The sequence below is a fragment of the Cryptomeria japonica genome, chromosome 6 (genome assembly GCF_030272615.1).
Source record: "Cryptomeria japonica chromosome 6, Sugi_1.0, whole genome shotgun sequence".
Lineage (NCBI taxonomy): Eukaryota > Viridiplantae > Streptophyta > Pinopsida > Cupressales > Cupressaceae > Cryptomeria > Cryptomeria japonica.
This window is the reverse complement of record NC_081410.1, coordinates 189,794,138-189,807,122: the sequence shown is the minus strand read 5'-3', so window position 1 is coordinate 189,807,122 and position 12,985 is coordinate 189,794,138. Positions and strand designations below refer to the sequence as shown.

Here is a 12,985-nt window from a genome sequence, read left to right as displayed (position 1 = left end):
AACTACAGTCAACTGCAGTTACTGCACCAGAGATCCCTTTGGTAAGGAAAACAAATTAATTCCCAGTGTGCTTTTCCATATATTTACATACATATATTTCTTTAGCACTGGAAAGACATACGGGCGCCACTTCTTACTAATCGTTAAAAAAATTGATACTAACAAATTTGCACCAGTTACCTCTCCCAAGCGTCAATAAAAAGGCCCGAATAAACAATATAACAAATCCAGAATATAAGAATAACATGATTTCATAATAATCAATAGAACAAATCTGGAACAATGTGAATAATCAATAATGTGATTACAAATATGTACAAGAACTTCAGCACCAAGAAGATTACCAGAATGCAACATACTACACAGTATAAAACAAATAACCTTCTCGATGCAAAATAATTAATAGAATTATTATGCAAAATAAATCCATCTTTGCTTGCCAGCTAAGGGTGCAGGCCACACAAATGAGAATGTCTGTATACATAGAAACAGTGATTTTGCCTTGACGGACAATCCATGACCAAGTGAAGGCCAACTGCAAAGGCTGCAAAAGAAAACTTGATTCAGAGGTTTGGCATTCTATATTTCCGAGGTTTTAGCATTTTCAAATTAGTGTAGGTGAATTAAGAATAAACATGACACGAATCAAATTAAAATCGTGCAACAAAAAATGGCGGCTAGATGGTGCAAACCCAGAAATCTAACAAATCATCACGTCAGGAACGCAGAGAATAGAACTGTAAATATTCAACCAAATGTAGTTCATTTACAATTGGAGAGCAAGGCTATATTTTTCTTCTGAAAATTTAACCTCGAAAGGAAAAATATCTTGTTAAGAATCTTGAATTGTAGTTACACTTCCCTTCGCTTATGACTCTGGATTGCCTGAGAGAACCTGCCTCCACCCATCCTAAATTCTGATTTAAGCAGAGACAGAGATGACCTCTGCAAGAAAAAAGCTTTGCACTCAAAATACAATAGGCATGAACCCTTTAGCAAAGTAAGATACCTGATGAATGCATTGGGCCATGCAAAGTGATGATATCTGGAAAAAATATATCATCCAGAAATTGAGTCAATGCTGTATCTCTGTCATACTGGAAGAATCTGTGAAATTCCTATACATGAGCCTGATATTAGCAACCCAAAACAAGAGGGAAGACATGAAATTTGAATTCTTGGTCAACCTATCAGCAGTTGATACTGTCCACAGAGCAAATAGCAGCTCCAGGAAGTTTGTGTTGCTTGCCTCGTGTAAGGCTTAAGAGAAAATCTGTGAAAATAAACTCGTATCCAGGCATTTTTCCATAGCCTGTCATTAATTGGCAAAATATGCCACCAAAATATCAGCAGAGGACGGAATTTTTATTAAAATGCATCTAAAAAGAATAAGGAATAACGAGACAATCTAAACTTCAGTAATGAATAGCATTTTAACAATAACATTAGAACATAGATGAACGAACTACATACCAGGAAAATAATTGATATCAATAACATAATAGTTGTCTTTTGTTCCATGCTCACGTATAATGTCAAGATTGAAGAGTCGAAGTCCCTGAATCACATTTAAAATATTTATTTAAACCAAGCCAAAAATGTACACAAAGTTTTAGGACCAAGCGATTTGCATCATTGGAAAGAAACAAATTATCATCTCAAAGAATAACCAATAGCATTCTAGTAATCCTACAATTTGCCTCAGACATCTCCAAGCCAAGTTACAAAGATGTACAAATAATAGATCCTAAAACAATTTAAAATAGTACAACTATAGTGAACGGCGTTACAAGGTTCACCTGATAAACATTATCACTGTACAACAATCACCGTGAATCACCCAACCTTATGCCATAAGCATGCTTTAGACTATATTACAGCAGGAGATATAAAATGAAAGTGTTAAAAGGGTGTCTATATTACAGCAGGAGATATAAAATGAAAGTGTTAAAAGGGTGTCTCAGCACTGCCATGAACAGCACTTTTCGATAAATCCAATAACTGTCTTACAAGGTTCACCAGACACATTACCACTGTAAACCAATCACCATAAATCACCCCACCTTATGCCTTAACTCAGAAGACTAAATAAAAAATTGATCAGAATGTTTTTGACCCTAAAGGCCTAACTTACAAGTCTTTGCCGGAGTTCAGTTGCAAGTTTATTGAGCAAAGAGACTGGAGGCAACTCTGCATGATGCATTAAAATGAGGCACACATGAAGCACAAGACACATTAAAAAAATGTATATCACGAAATCAAATATAAAACATAAAAGCATATCACATCCAACACATTAGGCTCAAAAAAATCCCTACCTGCAATACATGGATCTAAATCTGCATCATCAGCTGACGCAGCAGCACTTGACACCCTTGGAAATGGAATCACTCCATAGCCCGAAGATTCACTTACATCCACATCAGGTAAAGAGAATCTGCGCACTACTTTAATAGTGTCCCCTACAATGTATACCTTGAAAAGCACGCCACCTGTTATCATGTCAAATTGCTTGGTTCATGAAATAGCACTACCAAATAGAATGAGCATAACCAAATGCAAAATGAACCATACAAGATGAAACCAATGATTAAATACCATGATTCACAAACTCCTGGAGCACAAGAGGAGGGTCTAACTCTGAGAGACTGAATTGATCATATGCTAGTGACAACGCATGTGACTTTGCAGTACCATCTACCATTAATGGCTTGGCCACTACAAAGAACATAGCAAAATATAAAAATGTTGCCATGACACCCAAACTGTTTCTTTGTAATAATAAGAAATTGCAGTCAATTCCAGGACAGACAAAATATGTGCAAGTTATGTATATAATATGAACAAGTAGGCTTACCCAGCGGCAACTTTAGCCCTGCTTTGGAAACAGCGTTAGGAATTGATGCTGGATCACCAGTTATAACCAGTTGCTTTGGAACACCGACTTTACCTGGCACACCAACCAAAAATGAGTTCACATTCATCTACTCAATACAGATTCTAAAGTGCAGCAAAGAAAAGTGAATAGCATTACATAAGAAAGAAAATTCAAACTACATATTTAAAAACTCGCTATCAGTGTTTAAACAGTGAACATAGATGAAAGAAAAGTAAAAAATGAAAATAAAGATAAGAAAAAAACGAAAAAGAAAGTTACCTACCTTCATGATCACACAGGTCTAAAGCAGCAACATCTTGGAGCATTGACTGACGATTATACAAATGCTGTATTGCATCTGGAGGATCAAGAACTATTACTTCTGGATGCTCCTTCCTATAATCCTGCAAAATCAAAATAGATACCTTACATAGTAAGTTGAGCATACTTTTATCTCACTCCAGTTTCAACCCAGGAAAAAGGACACAAATCATAGAAAACAAATATTGCATATGCAAATACACAAAGAATATAAAGACCGACTCATTAAGTCCCAAGCGAAAGAAGACAACCAAGGAAATTACCCCTTGTTAACTACACGTTTGTAGAATTTGTGACACATGTGAAGCCTTAAAGTTTAGAAGGCATGCTACCTACACATAATTCCTTGATATCGATTGTAAGGTTAATTTCAAATTTCAAATACAAGATTGTTTTAAGGACCTTATGACTTAAACATGGTTTGAATCATGTAATATAATAGCCCTTGAATAATTGTCTGACCAGGTCCACATCCATGTCACAAGAATCATGAGCTAGATATCTTCCACTTGATAAGAATTTGCAACAATTAAACTCTAAACAAGTAAAAACAGTAATTTCAAAATGACAATAATCAACATCTCATTATAATTTTCCTATACCCATTTATGTATGATTTCCCAATGCATGGCGGAGAGCCAAAACCAAGAACCATGGACACGTAGAGAACTGTTTGGGAATGAATAATATGAGTAAACAAGAAACGAATGATTGCTCATTCATCAGCATTCAAAAGAGCACACCAAACTAGCAAACAAAAGAATATGCCTCCAGGTAATTCACAAAAACCCACTAAAAGAGTAAGCAAGCTTTCAAAATCTCCCCGGCTAAGACATTATATGCTTCATTTCACATTTAAGAAGCATTATACTGCTAATCTTCTTTGGGCAAGATTCAAATCATATTAAATGGCAAATATATATTCACAAAAGCCAAAAATCATACTAACCTCCAGAATCTGTCGCCAATCCTTTCCTGACAGCTGCATAAAGTTGCAAAATATATCAAGATATATGTAGCCACAAAATAGCTTGCCAAGACGATTTAGACAAAAAAAATGAAAGATACATTTATGAGAGTCAATTTTCTTAAAATGAATAAAACCTCCCAAGTAAATAATAGCATTTCCACACAATTAACAGTAACTTTAGCTGACCATACCTGTTCTTTCCTTTAATTCCTTAAGTTGATGCCAAAATCACATACAAAACACCCAAGGTCTTATATGCATGCTTGGCAGATAAACATAAAAAGGACCAGTTTAAATCTATGACCCAGAATGCAACTAATATTAAACATAGAATAAGTAGAGATAACATCAACTCACCTTGTGCAAGACAACATCGAATGGCCCTTGCTCATCTAAAGGTTTGTTCCGGTCTATTGCAACAAATGTAATGCCTTTTTTCCTGCAAAGGAAAAATTACAACAGCAATGCAAATAAAATAAAAATTACATTAGAAAATTAAAATTGTAGATAATAAAAAAAAGAAGAATAGCAAGCAATAGAATATACAAATATCAATAAAGCAATTAAGCAATTATTGGACCAGCTAAGCATATGCGCTTTTCTGTAGTTGCATTAAGTAAACGCATCATTTTGTAAGATCGTGAAAGTGGTTTCCCAAACAGTATGGTAAATCTAAGTATTTTACTATTTGAGCAATCAGGAAACAGATAATAATATATAGCACTGTTACCATACAGGACTTGCCAAACAATCTGTCAAGAAGGAAATTTTAAGAGAAAATCAAAGTTTCTCTTAATAACTTTTTATATCTCGATAAAAACTGCCTCCCTTCTATGAAGAGATGCGCTGCCACTGGATGGCACACACTGACTCACATGCTGACTCTATAACAGTAACTGAAGGATGCATCATCTTCTTAAGTCAGTCTTTGAAAATAAAAAATCACAAAAACAGATCTAGCATTTCCATCTTTTTAACACGCAATCACCACTAAAAGCAACTGTGAACAGAAATCAAGATTCAGTAGAAGTAAATTTCGTAAGCTCATACTGACAGCAAGAAAAAAGATTATATAATAAGAAATTGTAAACCTCCATCGGACCATATGTTAAAAAGATATATTGCTTAAATGAAAAATTCACGGTAGACCTCATAACACCTAGTATGGAGCCTACAAAAAATACCACACTGCATTGAAACCAGATTCAGATAGCTCTACATCATAATATTGTTGATATCCTTCCACCACATGTTATAAATGCATCTTAAATTAAAGAACAAAACAGTAGCCTAGAATACTTTGAAGGGTACACTTGATTAACAATAATGCACTTCTGCAAAAATCAAATCTAATTTCATATAGAACAAAATAGAATCTCTCCATGTAAAATAAAACTCGATATTATTATACTCCTTGAAATTGTAATTCCAGCAAACACAGAGGAATAAGGCATCCAGTGCAGCACCAATCTACCAAACCATATTCCATCTATATTAAGAAAATGATGTAAGTGACGTCCATGCAAACAAACTAATATGACTTTTAGGGGAAGCTCAAGGACGGGCCCCAAAAAAACCATAGAACACTGGATGACCAAGATTGCTATAGAGGGAAAACACCAAAGTATTACCGATACAAAATAAGAAAATGTATATTTTTATGACCCCAAAGGAAGCTGTATACCAGCTATTTCGCAGCCTATATACCAGTATATATTTAGTATACTCTCACCACATATAAACTAGAGTAACATTAACAAATTGCATTAAGTTTCTGAAATCTTCAATGGCTATAAGATCACTATTAAATATTCCATTCAGCGTTCAATATAGAAAAAAAGAGACACAGTACACTGCTGCACATATTAAATGTGTGAATAAATTTTGTTCCATTAACATACAGGAAAAATTATCCAACCAGTTCTAGATTGCAAAACTAAAACGTATTATTTCTATTCAAAGAACAGCTTGACTGAACTCAGCATGATAACAAACAATGAATACTTGGTGAAAATAAATCCGTGCCTATAGCGTATAAAGAAAAGTCTACCAATACATTCAGGACTTAACTGAATAAAATATACTTCCAATTCACAGAACCAACCTTTTGAACTTAATGAGATTACTAACATATTTCATTAACCCATTACTCATTTGGAGGTTAAGATTTTCCCAAAAACTTCTACAGCGGGAAAAAGAACCCTCACCATGTTCCGGCCATCAGCAGGACCCATACGTTTATGCTTCGGGAAAAAAGGGCAGATTTTGGAATTAAAGAGACAAATAAATTTCCTACTTGTAAAATAGAAGTGCTCTAGTAACATTATCAGGCACAATTTTATTTAAAAGTTAGAACCCACTACTTCCTACAAACAACTCAATGGCAGAAAATAAATCCTACCATGTTCATGATTCCAACCGAATCGAGATCCTTCCAATTGAAAAACAATGGAGTTTTGGAATTTAGCAAAATGATAGACTTTGGCTTTTGCCAGAAGCATTCAAGTTAAAAACGTCACGCACCCATCTCTAATTTAACATATTAATTTCCGCAAGAAGTTCAATGACAGAAAAAATAATTCTCTTCCGTGTTCAGGACATCGACTGAACCAAAATATTTGATTGAATCATGCCAAAACAAAAAGGTAAAGATAACTCAACAAAATATTCCGTGCATAAACTAAAATACTCCAGCTTATAACTCTTGAATTATGATATACATTGACTATTTTCTCAAGCAGTAAGAAGAAACATTTCACACATAATAACTTTGAAACCTCACGCTTTCTCGAAATGCAAGGATAGCAGAACGAAAATTTACACCTGAACCAAATTTTGATGAACAAATAGCTAGAAAACTAGGGAAAATCTTCACCAAGCATTCAAAATTAGGGGATCCTTATCATTGATAAATATTGCAATAGAACAGCACATTGAAAGAATCAACAAACCAAATTCTTCCAGTTAAAAGTGCAGTTTTTTTTTAACATGCAAGATAACAGACAATTAGCACTTGTGAAATACGCCATTATACACCTACCGTCTATTTTGGAACCGCATTCAAAAACTTCATTGCAGGTAGGAATATTCTCCAAGGCAGTAACTGTACCAAACCTTTGACGGAAGAGATGCCCAAAACATCCCAAAAAAACAAAGAAAAACGAAAACAAAAAAAGATTTCCAATTAAAGGAGAAAAAGGCTACATTATTTCAACTTTTTAATTAAAATAGAAAAAATCTAATGTAAAAACAAAAACCAAGAAAAACATCAGAGATCCAAAAGGAGAAGGCTTTACCTAGCCAGTCCTTCGAGTTTGGGCTGCAAAAAGCTCTTAACCTTCTTAGATGTGAGGGCATACCCTACAACCAACTTCTGCTGAGCACCAACCAAATGATTGGAACTAGTTTTTGAGGAGGGGCACATTTGCAACATCCTCTGTTCCCTATCAGAAGCACTCTCCCAGTCGTCTTCTCTCCTCAACAGCACTTCCTGCACGGATTCTTTCTTGATACTTCTCCCCCAATCCCCCACAACAGGAACCCTAGAAGTCACCATCACCGTTTCACCTTCGAGCCTCATGCCACCCACAAAGCCCAATGCACACAAATCTCTAAATAGGTTTCTATTCACATACCCAAGTTGAATTTGTATCAATTCTCCAAGACTCTTTTCAGGGTTTGCACTGATTTTTCCCCAGAGCCAATCAATTCCAGAGGTACCCAAATGAAATGTTTGGATTATCAAGGCCAACCAAGAAAAGTTTTGGTCTACTAGAGAATCCTTATCATTTCGGGGAGTTAAGCCATCTATGAAATTCGTGGGCTTTGCTCAAAATGTGAACGGAATTTAACAAAGAAAAAACGGCTCCGAACCACCGATTAATGCAGAGGAAAAAACGAAAACCAATACAAAGACGGCCAAGAAATGGTTGTAATCCAGCTCTACCGATGCCTTATTAAGTAGGGAGAACAATAATCTGTGTTTTTACAAAGCAGTAAAGGCGTTAAAAACATTTTATAGCGTAAGGACTGTTTTTACCTGGTTGACTATGATAGGGGTTATTTTTGGCCGTTGGGGAAAGGTTGAGTTAGTCATTCAGATTTTTGCGCCTTACTAAATATTTGTGTGGCGCTTGATGTTTAATTTTTTAACACATGTTACTCGTTGCCACTTGTCGTCATTAGGGGAGGCCGTGGGTAGTGCAAATTTACCTCGTATGAATAGAATGAATTGCATGGATGAAAAATGCTTTGAATTTCCTCTCCTATGAATAGAATGAGTTGAATGGATGAGGACATGCTTGGAATTTCCTTGGTTGATTTCAACCCTATTAATAGAATAGAATTAGTTGAATAGATGAAATGCTTTAAATAATATTTATTAATAGTTTATATTATTATATTATAGTAATTTTTGTGATTGATGAAGTATAATTCCAAAGTATATAAGGGAAGAGTATTAGTTATCGTTTATGTTTCAATTACCTTTTACTCCTTGTTCATCTAACTTCACAATTAGTGATTTTCCTTGCTTACCTAACCTCACAATTAACGATTATAAAGAAATCAAAAAAATGATAACAAAAAGCTTATTATTCAATTTCACATGCATTAATAACCGTCCACTTGTACATTAAGTTCTTAGAATTTGTAGACTTTAATTGGAAGAATTGTGTAACATTATTGGTACTCATAGTACACGACTACTAGGACATTTGTGTGTAAGTATCGGCAATTCTTGAGATGGTTATTGAGGCATCTTTAAGTAGGTATTGAGCAATAATTTGAAATAACAACTTTTGACCCTTGCATGCATAATGAATCCCACAACATGTGTCATTACTACCCAAAACCTAGAATAATAGCTATAAGCAGTTAAGTCGCATATAGAGACAACAACAAAAAAATCGTTGAAATCCAATGTACCATTTAGAATCTATAGGTGCGCGAAGTTAACTATAACAACTATTAGTACACTTCCCTTGATTATTTGTAGAAGCAATCTTTTAAATACTATATAGATTGCAGAAAATGCATGTCAATTAGAATGGTAATAAAATTTATTTACATATTTATATATAGAAAGATGTTGAGTAGCTTACGGGATTAAAGAATAGTCATAAAATATGTCGAGTTAGTTTCATTCATAAATATAGAATGAGTTGAATGGATGAGAGAATGTTTTTATAATATATAATTAGTTTATGGTTTTAAATGATAGTGATTTGGTGATGGACTAAGTGATTCAAAAGGTTGATTAAAAAACATATACAATTGTTTGTAGACGCAATCTTTGTTATAGAAAATTATGTCAATTAAAGTAATAATAAAGCTTATTTATATATCTATATACATAGAAAGATGATATTTAGTAGTTTACGAAATTAAAGAATAGTAATAAATTGTATTTTGTTAGTTTCATTCATGAATATAGGATGAGTTGTTCATGGATGGTAAAATGCTTTAATAATAATTATACGTAGTTTATGATATATAGGATAGTGATTTTGGTGATGGGCTGAGAGTGATTTGAAAAGGTCGAGTCAAAAACATATGCAATTTGAAATATAGAATGAGTTGAATGGATGAGAAAATGTAGTAGAAGATAACAATTTTGATGATAGATATGTGGTTGAAAAAGTAAATTATTAGAGGTATAACTTAAAATATATTGTCTTAAAGAAATTTTCCCATTTTTTCTTATGTGTGGACAATATGTATACCACTCCAAATAGGTGAATAGTATGTGGGGATCTATTTGAATCTTTTTCTTTTTTTAATGTGTGGATGTTTTTAATTGTATCTTTTTTAATTTTTTTGTGTGGTTACATCACATACATTTAAATTGGGTCCATAAAGATGTGGTTTTCTATGAGGTGTGTTAGAATTGACAAGGATTTATTACTTTAATGATAAATAGTACTTATTTTGTATTTTTGTTGGGTCAATAAGAATGTGACCTCTAATCAAGATGTGGTAGAATTGAGGAAAGCTTATTACTACATAGATGAACCATGTTTATTTTTCATTTTTAGTTTGGTCCATAAAGATATAGTCTCTTAAAAAGATATGGTAGTATTGATAAGAGCTTATTATTCTAGATATGAATAGTGTTTATTTGTATTTTCAATTAAGTTGATAGAGATATGGCCTCCCACTAAGATGTGACAGAATTGAGATAGGCTTATTGCTTTAGAGATAAATAATGTTTATTTTGTATTTTTTATTCACTCAATAGGGATTTGTTGACTCCTAAAATGTGATAGAATTGATAGAGACTTGTTACTCTAGAGGTGAATAGTGTTTCTTTTGCATTTTCATTAGGTCATATTTGACTTTGGTTAAAAAAAAAGCCTATAGTTGTTAAGGTTACATCCATGGTTCTTATTATGTGTTGCAATAGTTTTTGTAGACACGTAAAAAAATTTAAAATGTCCTCCTAATTAAACTTTATTTTTCTCATTATCAGGTGGATCCTCATTATATAATATTCTTATTATCTATTTCTCATTCTTCCGTTTTTATTATATCATAATATATTATCTCATTATTCTTCATCATATCATAATATTATATTATTATTTATTTAATCCATTAAAATATATTCTATTAAATTAATCCATTTTCCAAATCTCCTACATATCAAACTTCATTTTATATTTATCACCTCCCACTCCTATCCATTTCATCCACCTACTGAATGTGGGATAAACACTCTTCATCTTCAAATCAATCTTTTATCCCACATTTATCCTACAACCTAGATTCACCTTGAGGATGACCATAAAAACCTTGCTTCCTCTTATCTTTTGGCATCCATTGTTTGCATCTTTTGAGATCTTTCATGCATTCTTGCATTTTGCTTTTCTTGATCAATCTTACATATTTGTTAATCTTACATTCATCTTACATAGCTTCAAATTATTCTTGAAATCTCCATTCACCATAGCCTCTTGTGCACAATGCTCTAAAAGCAAAAATCTTAAAAACACAAGACCTTGGTTGATAGGAGGGCAATGGAGGCAAATTCCTATTAATGCATGTGTGTGTGTGTGTGTGTGTGTTTTGTTTATTTTAGCTTTGCATGTATTGTTTTCCTGTAGGTACTTCATTGTCTGATGTTGAATCATCTGGATCTTCTCCCATAAGATCCCAGATCAAATTTCTCCATCTTTAGTTTTTGGTTTTGAGATCGAAAAAATAGACATGAAGATGTAACTATCCTACATGGTGAGTTGGAGTAAGAAATCTACATGAAACAACCTAAGTAACACATGGTAAGAGGTGAGGAGCTATTATTTTGTAGATTAAATAAATATTTATATGGTCTCAAACAATCACCTAGAAGTGGTGCTAGATTTTGATTATTATATTTTAAAATTGAGATAAGTGAATTCCAAATTAGATCACCATATGTACTTTAAGTAGGATGGTGATTATTTCTTTGCTTTCACTTTGTATGTGAATATTATGCTAATTTCCAGTAATAGCAATGGGTTAATTAGAGATCTAAAGTTTCAACTCTCATTATAGTTTGATATGGAGAACATGTAAGTGCATGAAAATGGGAAAAAAAATAAAATTTTAAAGTGGTCATTTTCATTCTTAAAATTAGCTAAAGCTAAATGTTTGACAAAAAAATTCAAAATGACTACAATAAAATTTTGAAGATATGATAAAAACAAGATATTGAACTTTGATTCTAGTTTCTAAACTACTATGGTATTTTTAAATGACTAAAGATTAAGAGGGTTAAATATTGAACACACATAAAAGTATTATCATTTACATAGTGGTTGATGTATGCCCCCATTATTATTTGTGTTAATTATGTTTTCAAATCAATTGACTCAAAGATAGATAGAGCTAAACTCTAAGTTATGTATTTTTTATTTTTTTTTATTAAAATATTTTTATGATTTTTCAAAGTGGATTCATCTTAAAAAATTTATCAGTAAACATGTAAATCACATTTCCCAAAAAATAATCAACAATTCTATATAACTTTTCCATATAAATAGATCAAAATTTCTCAAGAAAAATCAATACATGCGTATTTGAGGAATATTAAAAACTTTTAAAAATAAAAACAAATACCTTAATTTATTTAAAATATTAAATAAATAGATGGCTAGAAAGCTAATAAGTAGCTTTATATTTTGATGGTTTCGTAAAACTTTATTGTACACCATGAAAAGTTGATAAGAATGAAGTTAAATAAAAATATAGTTTTTGTTAAAACACAAATTTGGGAGCCAAAATAGTTACAATCCTTACACTTAGAAACCCAAGTGTAATGGGTGAGATTTTAAAATTTTGAGTTATGGTGTTAGAAGCATGTAAGCATTCCTAAAAGCATTGTTTTATGTTTTACAATTATTCTTATAACTTAATGTGTACACATTGTCATGTGTATGAGCCACAACACTTACACTTTAGCTCAAATCCAATTCATGTCATAATGTGTACACACTATGGCTTTATGTGTTTTACAAGGAATGTATTTCAATTAAAATATTTAATTTGACTAATTTTTATCCTTCAACTTGGTGTGATTAGTTAAATTTGGGAGCTATTAAGTTCATTTTAGATATGGATATTACAATAGATAAAGCTCTGGTTAGGATATAGTAAGTGTGTTTAGTCTATGTTATAACATTTTAGCATGGTTAATTTTGATATTGATACTATTAGTAGTGTTTATTTGAGCTTAAATACTTATGATATTATGACTATCTATGTTTATGTGTTGTTTTTTTAGGCAGATAGCCCCTTTTAGGAGGGTTGGGTTTCGAGTTTTGGTATTTTTTATTACT

At 32.5% G+C, this 12,985-nt stretch overlaps 1 protein-coding gene across 6 annotated transcripts; it reads right to left on the bottom strand.

Moving 5' to 3' along the window:
* Positions 1-233: 233 nt before the first annotated feature.
* Positions 234-8,196, bottom strand: LOC131077627 (inositol-tetrakisphosphate 1-kinase 4). 6 transcript variants are annotated; one of them, XM_058015166.2, is made up of 12 exons: positions 7,466-8,193; positions 4,527-4,608; positions 4,149-4,181; positions 3,162-3,282; positions 2,858-2,950; positions 2,599-2,718; positions 2,319-2,492; positions 2,135-2,190; positions 1,474-1,558; positions 1,188-1,312; positions 1,010-1,045; positions 234-544 (listed from the first exon to the last, which is right to left on the bottom strand). In XM_058015166.2, exons 1-10 carry the CDS (start codon positions 7,747-7,749, stop codon positions 1,191-1,193), a joined length of 1,170 nt encoding a protein of 389 aa, XP_057871149.1. In that variant the 5' UTR covers positions 7,750-8,193; the 3' UTR covers positions 234-544; positions 1,010-1,045; positions 1,188-1,190. The 6 variants fall into 6 exon arrangements, 5 of the variants coding, with proteins under 5 accessions (XP_057871149.1, XP_057871148.1, XP_057871150.1 ...); XR_009113609.2 differs by having other exon boundaries at positions 1,010-1,312; positions 7,466-8,191; XM_058015165.2 differs by having other exon boundaries at positions 234-1,045.
* Positions 8,197-12,985: the final 4,789 nt, after the last annotated feature.

Bases quoted from the DNA above. Each gene is read 5' to 3' on its own strand.
- LOC131077627 (XM_058015167.2), bottom strand. From the start codon at position 7,749: ATGAGGCTCGAAGGTGAAACGGTGATGGTGACTTCTAGGGTTCCTGTT. The intron at 3,283-4,148 runs GTTAGTATGATT...TTGATTTTGCAG, and splicing joins ATTGGCGACAGATTCTGGAG to GATTATAGGAAGGAGCATCC. The intron at 1,559-2,134 runs GTAAGTTAGGCC...AATGTGATTCAG, and splicing joins CTGAACTCCGGCAAAGACTT to GGACTTCGACTCTTCAATCT.